The following is a 17,959-nucleotide window of genomic DNA, read 5'->3' on the forward strand; positions in this document are numbered from 1 at the left end:
AGTTGTATTTTCAGTGTGTATCAAGAGCTCTACTACTACTACTACTACTACTAATAATAATAATAATAATAACAATAATAGTAATAATAATAATAATAGCAATTATAATATTAATAATAATAAAGGGGAAACCTTTTGGTGAAAATTTGCATTTTGAATGAAATAATTATTTTCTTTCTGCCAGAAATTGATATTTGGTTTAAATATTAATGTGGTGGACATAAGCAGATGATGGAGGATTTTTGTTTTTTTAGGTGGACACGTTAAACTCCATTTTGCACAATTATATGCTACTTTCAGTTCGTCTTTACTGTATTGCTCACACGCTGAATGAAACATCCGAAACAACGTGCCTTAGGTTGTTATAATGCAACAAAGGACATGGTTAGGAAAGCGGTTTCTCAAAATTACAATTATCAATTGTTGTTGTTATCAATTGAGAGTTTCTTAAACTCTCAAAACACACTAGACGTTTTTTCAAGACTTGTATGTTCTAGTTCCTCAAATCGCTCTTCTGTTTACATGACAAGTCAAAACTATTTATGGTCTATGAATTTTACAAAAGCATGGATGTTGAATGCTAGGTTATATTTTGCTATTATTATGGGTAAGTTGTAAGTTAAGCACGAGTGAAGGTTTGATCAATTGTACCATCGATTTCTTTATTTTATGGATAGGAATACTGACACACAATAGTTATCCAATCTGCCTCCTATATCGTCTATCGTGCTTTGAAAATGCATCATCAAAATCAATGGTGCTGTTACACGACAATAAAATGACATTAAGATCCAATAGACGTGTCACTTTTATTTAACTAGATTTTATGTATATAATATTAACATCGGAAGCAGAGCGTGTACTAATATATTTGTAACTAATATATTTGTATTTGTCGTATATAAAGGCATTAGCAACTAGTAAAAACAACAAACGCAATTTGGGAGACAATTAAGCATATTTGAATGTACCTTCATTCGACCTATCCAACTCCACTAGGCAAGTTCACACAGCAGATCGATAATTACATATTAGTAAACCGGGCTGTGCACGCACATTTTCTGTGAACTTCAGTGACATAGGTTTTATCATTTTATAATGTGCACAGTGGATTTGTGTATTTTGCTATGACACACCTCGTCCTCTTAATAGCTGCAATCATTCCTCTGTGTGTGTGTGTGTGTATGTGTGTGTGTGTGTGTGTGTGTGTGTGTGTGTGTGTGTGTGTGTGTGTGTGTGTGTGTGTGTGTGTGTGAGAGTGAGTTTGTGTACTGGCCTACTGCACGCGTTCTCTCTGCATTCAAGACCGCACGCGACAGACACGTCACTGCGCCTGTGTGCAGATGTCTTTTCAATCTAGATATATTTTTTTCTACTCGAAAATGCTTATTTGGATTTTGTCTGTAACAAATAAAATTATCGGGTTAACCTTCCCCTTGAAGAAATGTATCTGCAATTTTATTTGCTGATAAACATTTTCCCATAGCTATAACAATAATCGTACTGATTGCCTCGGGCTTCCTAATGTCTGGTTTCTCCTTCCTTCTTTACAGACAATTTCTTACATCCATGCGAGTAGGTCACAAGAAACCTTTGACCAGAAGACCTGTCCAGTTACGCTTCCCTGCAATGATTACGGCGGACCTTAAAGATACAACTGAAATCGTCGATTTCTTGGATTTGGGAAGCTGAATCGGATCACGCCGATTATCGCCGACTTGTGGGAGAGGGAACCACACCGTCTCTTACCCAGTGACACAATCCTGTCTCGAAGCCGCAATTAGGATAATAGATGTGGGAAAGGTCATATTAGTGTGTAAGGCGCGACGAGTATTTGACAGCGCTGGTTTCCTTTTCTGCTGGGTGCAGAGTGAATATAACGGTAAACGATAAAAACCCTGAAGCGCATCTTCACAGTACATTTCCTAACGTTACAAAAGGCCCACTAAGTGGACACTATTTTAAAGAATACTTTTGTATATATTTAGACGTTCCCAACTTTCGTATAGGCCTACTAAGGTTGTGTGTGAGAAATTAATGGTCTTCTGAGAGCTTTAAAACTGATTCTTTATAGAACAGATGATGCTATGAAATTTGTTTTTATTAAATATTTTTAATATTTGTACCACTTTGCGTTGATATCTAGCAGGTTATTTTATGCATTATAAAGTAGTATTATGATGTTGTAGTTTTATGTTGGAGATTAGTGGACTGCCAAATCATTGCCATATTTTCAAGTAAATCTAATTGTTGTTGGTACATTTTGCAATTCAATGTCCAGAAACGTGGTAGGCTGGAGTCTTATTCACCTTCTGCTCCCAGGCCTCACTGTTTACCTCTTATAAAATAATCAACGGCATATCTATGTTATCAGCAGACATGCCATTCATCACGTTTATCTATGACAGTAGCGAGCAAAGGTGAAGCCTGACCCTCACTGATGGATGTAAAACATGAAGGCCTATTGAAAGCCTTTGACGGTATCTTATAGCGTATCAGTAGGTATAAGTGCATATTAAGCATATTTTGTTTTATATTTAGTTTGGTTATATTTAACAATCACGAGGCTCAGGAAGAACTTAACAGTTACAGAACCACATAAACACATCTTGTTCATATAACATAATAATATTGTAAAAACAAAATTTCCATTTCCAAGATTTCCAAAAACAAGATTGCCATTTCTTTGAATCACTACCTGTTTCAATCAGAAAACCAAATCTTCCGACATCAGACTATCCTCATCAACAGCTCTCTCTCTCTCTCTCTCTCACACACACACACACACTTCCTTCAAGTAACATTTTTAAGTAATGCGTAACGCTATCAGCCCTTACCAGTGCTACTGAAGCAAAACGTTCAAACATTAAGGAACGAGCAGCAAAACATTGTCCAGGCTTACTTGATTTGTACTTTGCTTCTCCACTCGTGCATAATTTATTTTTCTATGCGTTGTGAGGACAGACAGCACAGACACGGGTCATATCTTAAACGAATCTTACGTAGTGGATGAATATTTTGCGGCTGTTCATTTGTAAGTGAATAATAATAATAATAATAATAATAATAATAATAATAATAATAATAATAATAATAATAATAATAATAATTGGAGTAGTAAAGTAATAATGCTGTTTTGTTTATAATGCTATTTTAGTACGTAATAACTGAATTACACAAGCGTACTGGATTAGTAATCTTCAGAAGATGTGGACTTTAAATGATTAACTAAATTCAGACTTGGCGTAGCATATCTTAATAAGTTAACTTCCACTCAACGTTTCTGTAAAACAATATTTATTCTTATTGTAAAACAAATCGTGTAAAAATATCACACTCCGAGTATACAACTTACCAAATAATGTACATTTTATTACTGATATAAGCACACATTTAATTCAATTTCTCGATGAGTGTTTCTTCTGAATTTTCATTACAAAGCACAAATAAATTGAAACAAGAAATTTTTCAGTTCGTCAGACTAGAAAGCAACGGTGGCTCGAGAAGAAATACATTGTTGTAGACAATTATTGTGGTAAATTGACAATTTATCTTATTTTCCGTTAAGACCTTTATTGTGAGATACCTGCGCCGTGATTGCAAAATCGCTAATCATTTTAATGAGTTGCTCGTGGGGATGTAAGTAAATGAAACTAAATGTATGTGTGTGTGTGTGTATATATATATATATATATCTTACATTTCACAGCTTGAACATAGGCACAAGCAATGATATATCCATCATTCAGCTGCGTTTAACAAAACAAAACGTTACGAACAAAATCAATACAAAAATAATCCTACCTTTAACACAGGAGCGTTTGTGTGTATCTCTTTTTTAAAACTGAAGTTTAGTTAAGACATTAACAGCCGCTTGAGCCACTTACAATCCGGTTCGACAGGTTTTCAACCACCGAGTACAAGGATGGTCCTCCGTGCACGACTCTCTGTAGAGGTGGTGCTTGGTTTGGAGAGTGCTGAGATACAAGAGTCGGCGGTGCCACGGGGACCGCCGGGGAAGTCCTCGAGGCACAATGCGAGTGCGTGGAGCTCAGAGAGGTCCCTATTATGCTTTCTATGGAAAAGGATGAACGATGCACTGGAGATTTAGCCGCAGTCTGCGCCGGGGATGAAAGGCCTGGGCTCAGCGGAGGATAGAAGCGTGAACGGGAAAGCTCGGTTGTTGTTGGCATAAGGGATGGCGCGGGAATCAGAGTTCCGGCGTGTCGAGAAGGCGGAGGCCGTTGCTGCTGCACCTGGAAGGTGAAGAGCGCAGAGTGCGCATGGTACGTTTGCAGCTGAAGACCATATCCGCAGCCATACGGTCCATACCCATACGAGGCGGCGGCGGGGAGAAAACCCCCGTGGTCCCGGAGAAGTTCGGGAGTTTGCTGTCGCTTAAAACGCTTCCGGCGCCGTAGGAAGCTCCCGTTATCGAACATGTCAGCTGATTCGGGATCCAGCGTCCAGTAGTTGCCTTTTCCAGGGTTGCCGGGTTCCCGTGGAATCTTAACAAAACAGTCGTTCAGTGACAGATTGTGTCGGATAGAGTTCTGCCACGCAGGGAACTTTTCTCGATAGTACGGAAATCTGTTACTGATGAAATCGCAAATTTCGCTAAGTGTGAGCCGCTTCTTGGGACTCTGTAGGATCGCCATGGTGATAAGTGCGATATAGGAGTATGGAGGCTTCACGAGAGCGTTCTTAGTCGTTGGTTTGTATGTGTCCCGCGCGGTAGAAACATCCACGCCTGGTGGGGAACCAGTGAGGAGAATTTCGTCATGCATCTGCGCCACCTCATCTACGTAGGAGCGCGAGTGCCCGTCGCCATCGTCACCCTCTCCAACCACGTCGATATCAGTCTCTTCCGAGAGCACAGACGCATCTGACATCTCGGAGCTCAAAGTCATGGCTCTCTCGTAGCAGTGTGTTCCTGGTAGGACCACAGCGATGCAGCTCGGGTGCAGATTTTGTGACTCACCAACGTCCCTGGTTTGAGAAAACTCATAAGAGGCGCTGAGGAGAGATTCGGACGGGAGGTAAGGTGTGCCCTTGAGTATCTAGAGCCATAGACTTTGTATGGATTGTTAACGCAGTTTAATCGAACGGTAAAGATATAGCACTTCATCCACACGCTAATTCTAGGGTACCAAAGGGAGACCCTCCAAAAGGCCATGCCAGGATTCCAAAGAGGGCGGACCTTTCCTTGCGCTATATACTAGCTTCATGATCACATGATAACAAAGCGTCACCACAGTGAATGAATAGGGGAAAATAACATGGGAAATTGTCTTTAGAAAAAAGACTGTCGACAACTGAATAAAGTTAGATTCTGTTTGGGTGGTTATCGCACATTGGTTTTGGTTAAGCGTTAATCTTCATTTTCATCAAAACACTGTGCACTATAATCTATAGGACACTCCCATTCGGTTGCTGGATTTTCCCCAAAGTATAGTAAAATATAGCACGGTCTATATATGTGGGATGTTTAAAGTTAAAGTTCATAACGATGCATTTCAAATGTGTTATACTTGGCGTGGTTGAGCGACAGTGCTCGGTTCTATATTCGCCTCGCACATAGGCTACATCGGTTTGTGTGATGGTGAAGTGATCAGTAGGCATCGCATTTACATCAGTAACGATGATCACGGAAGAATTTGCAAGAAATGCGGGTCACCCCCTTTTATCAGTAATATTTTCAGTAACAGATATTACGAACATATCGAATTACATGTTAAAAGAGTAGTTACATGTAGGGTAGACCTAGTTATTATTAAAAATCATATCAGAATGAGTCTGTGTTCACACTTCTATCGTAAGCAGTATATTTCTCTATTGTTCACAATAATTGTATGTGTTCTCTAATTGTAAGTATTTACTGGTAAATTACCTAAAGTCAACAGACAATGCTTCACATGTGAAGTTCACAAAGTTGCCTAGTTCAAATCATGTCGGGTTTAAATTTTAATTTCAGAAATCTCTTGGAAAAGTTGCTTTATTTGTCACATTTTGACTTTTGATTTTTTTAGCGAAGCCTAGTATTACTATTCGAATGGATAATCAAATCTGAACGTAATTGCTCATCGTAACTTAGTATATCTGATTTGAAAAGCAAACGTTCATTTTAGATATTTAACCTGAAAGATTCGAATTTTCTATAAAGCTGCGCCTAATTTAAATTAATTTGTGAAAATTCAGCAATATCTTCCACCCCCACACAGAAAACAATTACCGGTTATTCACTAATTTTTGACTTTTGAATCTCATCACTATCATATGTGTTTAGTTGATTCTCAATATGGATTTCTGTTAAAGGCACAAGGCAATGAGCGCCATATAAAATCCTTTCAGAGAAAAAAAATCAAAGTTGGTTATTAAAAACAATTTTGTGGCAGAGGTGATGAATTATCCAAAAGACGGTCAATAAAAACTCTGCTGTGCCATAAATGAATGTAAATAAACGGCAGAAAATAACCTTCCGACGATAATTATAATTCTTATAGTTCTGGAGGACGCAGAAGGGTACGAAAGGTCATTTTTGTATAATGAAAGAAACCTCTGGAGCGTTTTGATATCCCTTTTATGGTAACTCGTGTGGTCAGGGTTGTAATTTTAGACTGGATTCACTCAACAATTTATTTTTCTGCGAGGATGAGATCGCCATCTAGTGTCTGAATTTCAACAGTTTCACGCCATTTTTCATAGAATAAATCCACAGCTAATATACATTTTATATAAATGAAAAGATTTTGGCCAGGTTCGTGGATTATTTGTGTAATTAATTAGAAACATAGTTTTTAATATCATTTTAACAGCAATTGATATCAAGTTCTACAAATACCACTTTTAACAAACAAAACGTTTTATGTAAATGTGTACTATTAGTTGCAATGCACTGTAAAACTCAACAAGTTCACTAAACTCAAAATTTTGTTGTAACCTAAGAAATTTTAAGTTCATGTAATATAATTTTTAAGTACAGTTTACTTTAAAAAAAATAAAACTTTAAATAAAATATATAAGTTTAGGAAAATCTTTTAATAAGTACTACACGCTACAATACTTTTAGTAAAAAATATATAATTAATATAATTTCCCCCAACTTACCCTTTTTTTTTACATGGAATTTGGCAGACTCTCTTATCCAGAGCGACTTACATTTTATCTCATTTTTTTAATACAAGTGAGCAATTGAGGGTTAAGGGTCTTGCTCAGGGGCATCTCAGTCATGGCTTCAGGACTGGGAATCGAATCCACGACCCTCCGGTTACAAGACCAGTTCCCTAACCGCCAGGCCATGCACTACAAAAAATATGGAGTGAGGTTTACACGTACACATTTTATACACAGAAATACTAAGTAAATTTAACATAGCAATTTTTAAAGTAAAATTTACTTGCATCTCCTTACAGTTTTTATTAGTAATACCAAAGTAATATTTACCACTGAAAGCAAGTAAATTTAACAAAGGATATATTCAAGTAATATTTACTCATAATTGTCAGTGTATTAACTACAAATGTTTCAGTAAATGTTACTTTGCAACACGTTATGTACATGAATTATACAATTAGATTTTACTCAGTGTACTTTAGTAGATTTTGCTACAACAATGTAGCACCACATTCTCTATTGGCTTTTATTATTTACGTAATAGGACTCATTTTTGAAGTTCTTTAGTAATGCTTAACTGCCATATATTTTTATTACAGTATTAATTTCTGATATAAAACCAGCATTAAAATGTTACATGATAGTTTTAGCAAAGCATTGCGCAATATTTTGTGAAGAATCAAGAAAAAATGCTTCTTTCATTGCAGCAACACCAGCTCAAACAAGCAGTGCATCAATATCAGACGAGAGAAAAACTTTTCACTCTTACAAACACCTAAAAAAGGCACAACCTTACTCACCTCTAAATTCTAGCTACTAGACACGGTACCGGTGCCTTAGATTAACTCAAGTGGCATTCTGGATAAGTGAATGCCCCGCCCCCTACTAAACAACAATAATTTCAGCAGCTAAACTACATAACTAAGATGTTAACATGGCGAAGCCTTTCCAACAACACACTTGAATCTAAGGGCGTACTCACACTAGGCACGGTTTGCTGGATCCGTGCTGGGGCCCGGTTATCCCCCCTCCCCACTCCCCCTCTGGCCTGCACTCACACTCGCTTCAGCAACCCGGCCCGAGCACGCTTACGTCATCACAACGCCGCTTTATTTGGAAAAAAAAGCGCGCTCGCACAACACTATAGAGCTCATGATTCTCTTTTTATTGTATTTTTGGAGTCGTTTTGGGAGTGCAGAAACACGGTGCAAGCACAGATTTATCGATCATTTAACACAACGATTGTCTGCTAATCGCTTTGCCGCTATGACTGTTTAACGTGAGCGTCGCATCACTGATGTCATGTTTGAGTTCCAGCGAAATGAACCAATCAGACGAGGCACCAAGCGGGCCCGGGCACGGATAGCGCTCACACTAGAAGCGAACCGTGCCCGAGTCCACATGAATCGTGCCCTGGCCCACCTCTTCAAAGCGGGCCCGAGCACGGTTAACTGATCCGGGCCCGGGCACGGTTGGAGCGCTCACACTAGCCAAACGAACCGTGCTTCGGCAGGCAACCGTGCCCGGGCCCGGATCGCAGAGCCTAGTGTGAGTACGCCCTAAAGTACATTCAAATTATTTTATCTACACTGTTAATACTTTAATGGCGACCATTTTCATTTCTGAACGTAAATTCCTAATCCCAGTTAGCATAAGTTACTTTGCTAATACTTCTGCCAGGCAGGTAAATAACCCGAACTGGAAATAAACTAACATTGACCCAGTTAAGCTAATCGGTTGGTTCATTAACATGGCAGTCTCCTCTCACATTTTAACATAACGTTTACTTAAAAAGTGAAACATGCATGTTAATCATGTAGGTTAAATATCCGCTGTGCTCTGCTGAAAAACGTTTGACTTGCTGATGTCACTGCGCATGCGTGGATCCTGCAAGTGACCTTTTACTTGCTGTTTTCAGTTTAGCTTCTCACAAAAAGAAAAAATTACAAAAACGTTGTAAATTTTACTTTGCTATTTAGACTAACATTTACAAATGTATTTGAAGACAAACAATTACAAAGAAACATCAAGTATTGCATATAATTTTATGTGAAATTCTTAAGTAACTAGCCTGTACTAGATTATTATTTTAGATAGTACTTAAATAAACTTAGTTATATTTACAAAGTCAAAAAATCATTTTTTACAGTGTGATGTGCCGCCATTGTGACCACTGTAAAAAGTAAATCCGGGACACTGGGCATGTTGGTGACGTCAGACGCTGCGGGACTTTGGATACTCATAAATTATAATGTTAGTGACAGTCATTACTCAAAAATATGTACTCATTTAAACTTAAAACATAAAAAAAGTTAAGACAGCGCAAAACTTTAATGCTGGGTTAACTAAATAACAAGATTTGAGTGTTATACCAATAAAGGGTATAACCCAGCTAACAAAAAAACAAGGACATCCCACAAACCAACACTGCGAACGTCCTCTGGATGTTTTTTTGTAGGGTCGCCAAAATGTTACAGGGGACGTTCAGTGGACGTTACAAAGGACGTTTGTAGGACCACCTGGAAACATCCAGAGGACAATGAACGGGCGTTTAAGGAACGTCCTTTAAACGTCTCTTATGTGTTAAATTGTTTAGGTCTACTTCTTATGTTACTTCTAAAACAACTTCGATTTTATTAATTTAGTAAACCGAGGTATTGTATATGGAATAAAAATGAACACACAAGATGTGATAGGCTGTAAACAAGTTATTATTTTTAATTTGAAATGCGAAAAAAGATCTTGTATCATGTCTGATTTGCGCATTTTGAACGCAGTTTCAAGCCTCTTTTTCACGCGTTTCTTGGGGTGAAGCCTAAAATAGACAAAGATACATGTTTGTTAACATTTAATTTTGTGACTTCTGGTTATAATAAAGCGTTCGATAAACAAAGTAATTTGAATGTTTTGCCTGAAGAACATCAGCTACTCAAATCTAACAAATGCTAACCTAGCTAGGTAGCTACAGTTGGCATTAACTTGCTAATGTAGCTAGCTACTTATAGCGAACGATATCAATCAATCAATCAATCAATCAAAGTTTATTTGTATAGCGCTTTTAACAACTCAAGTTGTCGCAAAGCAGCTTTACAGGGTTTACAAGGTTAACAATACTATGGGTCCAGAACCCTAATGAGCAAGCCAAAGGCGACAGTGGCGAGGAAAAACTCCATATGATGGTGGGGAATAGGAAGAAACCTTGGGAGAACCAAGACTCAAAAGGGAACCCATCCTCCATTGGGCGGCCCGTTAACACACAAATACACAAGTCACACACAATTCACACAATCAGACTAGGTAAAAGGTAGAATTGAAAGTTCTGGGTTTTGATATTGTCACTGTAAATGTCTGTTGATGAATGCCAGGCTTTCATTCTGTGTCGGAGCAGTGATGCTGGTATTGTAGGCTCCGACTGCAGTGTTACTCCCCAGGTGAACCCCGGTATCAGCACATCCACCGGCAGCCAGACCATCCCCCAGGTGCCTGCAGGTGCCTGTATCCAATCGTCTTGGGTAGAGCCATGCAAGAAGATAGACAATACAGACTGAGTGGACATGAATTTAAACCACCATTGATTTAAATGTACGTAGCTCACGTGCCAGTGATCAGCATGTGGCTCCGGCAGACTAATCTATAGCAGCATAACTAAAGGGAGGGGTTCAGAGGTGACCACAGGCATGAGGGCTCACTGAGACATTGCTTTTCAGTCAAGTCATAGTCACAACTAGAGTGATGCCAAGACACAGCTGGATGACAGCATCAACATCTCAGATCACCAGAAATCTCAACGTCTGGGGGCCCCCAAGCCCCTACACCTTACAAGGGGAATTTTAGCTGAAGGCTTGACTAAACAGGTGAGTCTTAAGTCTAGATTTAAAGATTGGAACTGTGTCAGAATCTCGGATTGGAGCTGGAAGGCTATTCTATAATTGAGGGGCTTTAAAAGAGAAAGCTCTGCCTCCGGCTGTAGTTTTACTAGTTTTTGGAACTAGGAGAAATCCAGCATTTTGGGAGCTCAAAGGGCGAGATGGGTTGTAATAATCAATGAGTTCACTCAGATATTGTGGGGCAAGACCATTTAACGCCTTATAGGTTAACAGGAGAACTTTAAATTCAATGCGATATTTAATCGGCAGCCAGCGTAGTGCGGCGAGAGTGGGACTAATATGATCGAATTTCCTAGCCTTGGTTAGGACTCTAGCTGCGGCATTTTGTACAAGTTGTAGCTTCTTTATGGACTGTTTAGAGCATCCAATTAGAAGACTATTACAGTAGTCCAATCTCGACGAGACAAAAGCATGAACTAGCTTCTCTGCATCAGCTAATGAAAGTAAGTGTCTCAGCTTGGCGATATTACGTAAATGGAAAAAGGCAGCCTTAGTGACATTGCATACATGTCCGTCAAATGAAAGATCAGAATCAATAGTGACACCTAAACTTTTTGCAGTAGATTTTGGTGTTACTGAAAAACCATCTAGGGTAAGGGGAATATCAGCCCAATTGCTTCTAACAGCTTTAGGCCCAAGAATTAGTACCTCAGTCTTGTCAGAATTTAGTTTAAGAAAATTAGACGCCATCCAGTTTTTAATATCCTGGACGCAGTTCTCAATCTTGAGAGTTGTGGTGGTATCATCTGGATTAGAAGACATATACAACTGAGTATCATCTGCGTAGCAATGGAAGCTAATACCATGCCTACGAATGATAGTGCCCAGTGGTAGCATATATAATGAGAATAATATGGGGCCCAGTACAGATCCTTGTGGGACACCATACTTTACTTTAGAATGCTCAGAGCATTCGTTATTTACTAGCACAAATTGGTAACGATCTGTCAGGTAGGACCTGAACCAGGGGAGTGCTTGACCTCTTATGCCAATGAGTGTCTCCAGTCTATTAAGTAGAATATTATGATCAATGGTGTCAAAAGCAGCACTGAGGTCTAGCAGTATGAGAAACGAAATGTGTCCTTTATCAGAGGATATTAAGAGATCATTCAGTACTTTAGTTAGTGCTGTTTCAGTGTTGTGATGAGCTCTAAATCCAGACTGAAATAACTCTAAGACATGTTCTGTCTGTAAGGAAGAGAATTGTGAAGAAACTACTTTCTCTAAAATTTTGGATATGAATGACATACGAATGATAGTGCCCAGTGGTATCATATATAATGAGAATATGGGGCCCAGTACAGATCCTTGTGGGACACCATACTTTACTTTAGAATGCTCAGAGCATTCGTTATTTACTAGCACAAATTGGTAACGATCTGTCAGGTAGGACCTGAACCAGGAGAGTGCTTGACCTCTTATGCCAATGAGTGTCTCCAGTCTATTAAGTAGAATATTATGATCAATGGTGTCAAAAGCAGCACTGAGGTCTAGCAGTATGAGAAATGAAATGTGTCCTTTATCAGAGGATATTAAGAGATCATTCAGTACTTTAGTTAGTGCTGTTTCAGTGCTGTGATGAGCTCTAAATCCAGACTGAAATAACTCTAAGACATGTTCTGTCTGTAAGGAAGAGAGTTGTGAAGAAACTACTTTCTCTAAAATTTTGGATATGAATGACAGATTAGAAATTGGCCTATAGTTGGACAGTTCTTGGGGGTTAAGACCAGGTTTTTTAATTAGCGGCTTGATGACTGCAAGTTTAAATGAACTGGGAATGTAGCCCAGGCTCAGAGAATCATTTATTATAGTAAGCAACGGTTCTACATTGCTGTGCAGTAATTATTTAAGTAGATGGGTTGGTACAGCATCTAGTATGCATGTGGAGGGTTTTTATTATTATTATTATTATTATTTATTTTATTATTAATATTATTATTATTGTCACAAACAGAGCCACTGTCCGGTTTTGAGGCGGAAACATTAGCGTCAAGAGAAAGTACACGTTAAATCTGTGGGAGTGTTGTCAACCTCCGAAGACGCGCCTCGGAGTGGGGGCTGTTACAAACAGTTACAGAGTTTTTATCTTCAGGCACATTATTGGTGGGTGAGGGCGACCAAGCTGCAAACGAGGTTGTTATTTTGCACGATACTAGAGCGTCTTTGTCATTGGTACGGAAAAGCGTTTTGCCTTTGTCTGACCAGACATTTACTGGGACTTAAGCCCTTTGGCTTGGATTTGTCGTACGTCCAGATACCATTACACTATGTGTATTTATGGTCAGGTGTGGTTACAGGCAGAATTAAAGTCAGTGTTCGATCGGTGTTGCCTCTCAAGGGCATGGATGTTTTGCTTGGTAATGACGTGGCTGGTGGCAATGAAGTGCCAACGATTGAAGTGGGAGAGGAATGTGATCGCTGCCAATCAGATGGTCTCGCCGTCGGTCACCCTGACGTGGAGCGGAAGAAATGACAAGATGGAGCTATCACTCTTGTGGACTCCTTTATGGCGCAGCTGGACGTTGGGGATGTTTTGAAAACCAAACGGTTTACGAATATGGCTATGGGATTTTCAGGTGAGTGACACGTGACAAGAGAATAGCTGATTGAGGCTCAGAAAACCGACAAAAGTTTGCAAGGGTGTTATGCGGTTTGGGTGTGTTCGACGTCAGGACAAAGAGGTGTCCAATATTACTTGCATAATGGCATGTTGATGCGTAAGTGGACGGCCCAGGGAACGGATCACGTGACTATAGTTAAGATTGTTGTTCCGCTAGTATTTTAGCGTTTAGTGTTACAAATAGCGCACGATGTTCCTTTGTCCAGTCATATGGGCTTTCGGACGACTTATCGTTGGGTCCTCCAGAGTTTCTTTTGGCCTGATTTGAGAACTGATGTGAAGGAGTATCGCTCTAGTTGTGAAATGTGCCAGAAGGTGGGAAAACCGAACCAGGTGATTCCCCCTGCTTCCCTATGCCCTATTCCTGTTGTGGGGGAACCTTTCACAATATTAATGGACTGTGTTGGGCCTTTGCCTAAAATAAAGGCAATCAATACCTGTTAATGATGACGTGTATGACAACTCGATTCCTGGAAGAGATTCCCTTAAGACGAATAACAGCTTCCGCAGGTTATCGAGACCGACCAGGGAACCAACTTTATGTCTAGGGTGTTTCAAAAAGTGATTCGGGATCTGGGAGTCCAGCATAGGACATCCAGCCCTTATCATCCTCAGTCACAGGGAGCTTGGAGCGGTTTCACCAGTCACTGAAAACCATGCTAAAAGCATACTGTTTGAATAGCGGAAAAGACTGGGATGAGGGTGTGCCGTTTGTGCTTTTCGCATCTCGAGAAGCCGAACAAGAGTCATTGCAGTTTAGTCCAGCACAATTGGTGTTCGGACACGTCCTTAGGGGTCCTTTAAAACTCTTACGAGATGCTTTGTTGTCGACAACACTGAGTTCACCGATGAATGTGTTGGATTATGCCAGCGTGTTCCCTGAAAGGTGGCATAAAGCCTGTACGTTTGCAGTGGACATGTTAGCTAGGTCTCAAGTGGCGATGAAGTCCCAGTGTGACAAGAAGGCTTGTCCTCCCGTTTTATGGGTACCTACCAGATAAAGAAGCGACTGAGTGAAACAGACTATTTAATAGATATGCCTGATAGAAAATAGCGATTTCGCGTTTGTCACGTCAATATGCTTAAACTGTTTTGTGGTGCGGTAGTAGAACCGGTTGTGATCCCCAGAACACCCAAGGTGGTGAAGGAGGTAGCCGCAGTGGCTACTGTTGAGAGGGACCACGAAGAGTTGTTATCGGACACAGACAAGTCGACAAACAATATGGATGTGCGGCTGTTGCAAGCTCTGGAGCAAGGTAAGCCGTCTATGTGGCATGATTTGACAGAAGGACAGAGAGCCGATTTAATCGTGGTAATTAAGGAGTTTACTTTGGTCTTTGGTGATGTGCCTACACGTACTGCAGAAATAGCGCATGATATCAAGGTGACGAGGGAGATCCCGCTTAAGCAACATCCATATAGGGTGAATGCCCAGAAAAAGAGAAATACCTCCTTTCCTGCTACGAAAGGAGGTATTATATTAGATTGAGCACGGGTTGGCTATCTCTAGCAAAAACTTGTGGAGTTCTCTGTGTGTTCTGGTTCCGAAGCCTGATGGCAGTTTTAGATTATGCACGGATTACAGGCGTTGGAACTAGGGGTGGGACATGATTTTAAAAAATTATCGAATTAATTAGAAGCTTTGTAATTAATTAATCAAAATTAATCGCATTTCAGTATTTAACATGAGAAATATTAATTTAAGTTTGAATGATGAATGAATCAATGAACATAATCATAAACTTCAAAATCTTGTTTATTTTTCCACCAGTCTACTACACAGACCAATAGAGCAAACACTGGGAAATTCTGACCAAAAATGAGTTTTGCTCAGGATATTGGAAGAATAAGAAGAACTGAAGTAAATCAGATGTTTTTTTTATTCCATTTTAGATGGTAAACCAGCAGGTAGCACCAATTCTCCTTTTTTAATTTTAATTTTATTTTTGTCACATATGACCCGTGCTCGAGTGAAACATTAAATTGCAAATTAAGTGATTTCATTTAATTTTTAATTTTGTCATAATATTTTCACACATGTATGGAAAAAGAAATGGCAAAACGGTATTTTCATTTTCATTTTAGTGTTTTCATTTCAGTTTTAATATTGGCAGGATCTACATCCCATATGCCTGAAGTGAAAGTGTTATGGGTGTACACACTTTCTCACGTTCAAATCACATTTCGTACATTTGACCGTTTGCGTGAAACATAGCAGTGTTTATGTGCGTACGCACTGTTCGTACACGAGGCCCCAGATTTGCTCCTCTTTGCAGTTCATAGAAAATGGCGTTGCTTAAAAAATTTCACGGTGTGCCTCGAATGTCCCGGATGAAGAGAATAACACTTTTGAGTGTTGGAGATTGTGAACTCTGCAATATTACACTTTGTTCAATATAACACTGACACCATATAGTGTCAAGCCAACCAAATTTATTTTCAAAGCTTACACTAGACCAGGGGTGCCCATGGTCGATCGCGAAGGAAGTGTGGGGAGATCGCATGACATTAAAAAGTAGTGGATGAATGACAGGGTATCGTCTATCTGCACTGACGGTTGTATTTAGATTGACATACATGGTAGCCAATCTGCCGTCTAGGGTTTGACACACGCAACCCCCCCCCTCAACAATCGCCACACTTCCTTTGACACCCCCCCCCCCAGATGAGCTGCTTGCTTCTGCATGACATGCTTTACAAGCTATAATGACTCACTCTGCACAACGATAGTGAAACAACATAAGGTTAATTAATAGACAGTCAGCAGTGGCATGTGACTGAACAAAAAAAATTTGAATAGACACACTGTAAACCCGAACAGTATTGTTGGTTTTTTATAACATTCGTGATAGGACGTTCCTAGCAGGTCCCCTCAAAGTCCTGGCGGAACGTTCCCAAAGATACATTCACAGGACGTTCGGCGACGTCCCCGTATAGTCGTTGAAATAACGTTATTTTTGTTACCTTTAGAGAAAGTTTGAGAACGTCCAGACGTGGTCCCGCGACCGTTGTCATGGTCATAGTTGCCAGGTTCGCAGTTTTCACGCCCAATTGGGCTTGTTTGAAAATTCAGCCGCAGGTAAAAATTCTGGGGTCGCGGGGGTCTCAGCCACAGAACAACAGCCAACGATATTTTGACTGGAAAGCAATGTCTCAGTGAGCCCTCATGCCTGTAGTCACCTCTGAACCCCTCCCTTTAGTTATGCTGCTATAGATTAGTCTGCCGGAGCCACATGCTGATCACTGGCACGTGAGCTACGTACATTTAAATCAATGGTGGTTTAAATTCATGTCCACTCAGTCTGTATTATCTATCTTCTTGCATGGCTCTACCCAAGACGATTGGATACAGGCACCTGCAGGCACCTGGGGGATGGTCTGGCTGCCGGTGGATGTGCTGATACCGGGGTTCACCTGGGGAGTAACACTGCAGTCGGAGCCTACAATACCAGCATCACTGCTCCGACACGCAATGAAAGCCTGGCATTCATCAACAGACATTTACAGTGACAATATCAAAACCCAGAACTTTCAATTTTACATTTTACCTAGTCTGATTGTGTGAATTGTGTGTGACTTGTGTATTTGTGTGTTAACGGGCCGCCCAATGGAGGATGGGTTCCCTTTTGAGTCTTGGTTCTCCCGAGGTTTCTTCCTATTCCCCACCATCATATGGAGTTTTTCCTCGCCACTGTCACCTTTGGCTTGCTCATTAGGGTTCTGGACCCATAGTATTGTTAACCTTGTAAACCCTGTAAAGCTGCTTTGCGACAACTTGAGTTGTTAAAAGCGCTATACAAATAAACTTTGATTGATTGATTGATTGATTGATATCGTTCGCTATAAGTAGCTAGCTACATTAGCAAGTTAATGCCAACTGTAGCTACCTAGCTAGGTTAGCATTTGTTAGATTTGAGTAGCTGATGTTCTTCAGGCAAAACATTCAAATTACTTCGTTTATTGAACGCTTTATTATAACCAGAAGTCACAAAATTAAATGTTAACAAACATGTATCTTTGTCTATTTTAGGCTTCACCCCAAGAAACGCGTGAAAAAGAGGCTTGAAACAGCGTTCAAAATGCGCAAATCAGACATGATACAAGATCTTTTTTCGCATTTCAAATTAAAAATAATAACTTGTTTACAGCCTATCACATCTTGTGTGTTCATTTTTATTCCATATACAATACCTCGGTTTACTAAATTAATCAAATCGAAGTTGTTTTAGAAGTAACATAAGAAGTAGACCTAAACACTTTAACACATAAGAGACGTTTAAAGGACGTTCCTTAAATGCCCGCTCATTGTCCTCTGGATGTTTCCAGGTGGTCCTACAAA

General features: G+C 39.8%; 1 protein-coding gene across 1 annotated transcript; it reads right to left on the bottom strand.

Moving 5' to 3' along the window:
- Nucleotides 1–3,345: 3,345 nt before the first annotated feature.
- foxd1 (forkhead box D1) lies at nt 3,346–5,389 on the bottom strand. The gene has a single exon (XM_076988285.1). The coding sequence runs from the start codon at nt 4,908–4,910 to the stop codon at nt 3,864–3,866; it is 1,047 nt and encodes a 348-aa protein (XP_076844400.1). The 5' UTR covers nt 4,911–5,389; the 3' UTR covers nt 3,346–3,863.
- Nucleotides 5,390–17,959: the final 12,570 nt, after the last annotated feature.

The sequence above is a fragment of the Brachyhypopomus gauderio genome, unplaced genomic scaffold (genome assembly GCF_052324685.1).
Source record: "Brachyhypopomus gauderio isolate BG-103 unplaced genomic scaffold, BGAUD_0.2 sc61, whole genome shotgun sequence".
Taxonomy (NCBI): Eukaryota; Metazoa; Chordata; class Actinopteri; order Gymnotiformes; family Hypopomidae; genus Brachyhypopomus; species Brachyhypopomus gauderio.

Bases quoted from the DNA above. Each gene is read 5' to 3' on its own strand.
- foxd1 (XM_076988285.1), bottom strand. From the start codon at position 4,910: ATGACTTTGAGCTCCGAGATGTCAGATGCGTCTGTGCTCTCGGAAGAG.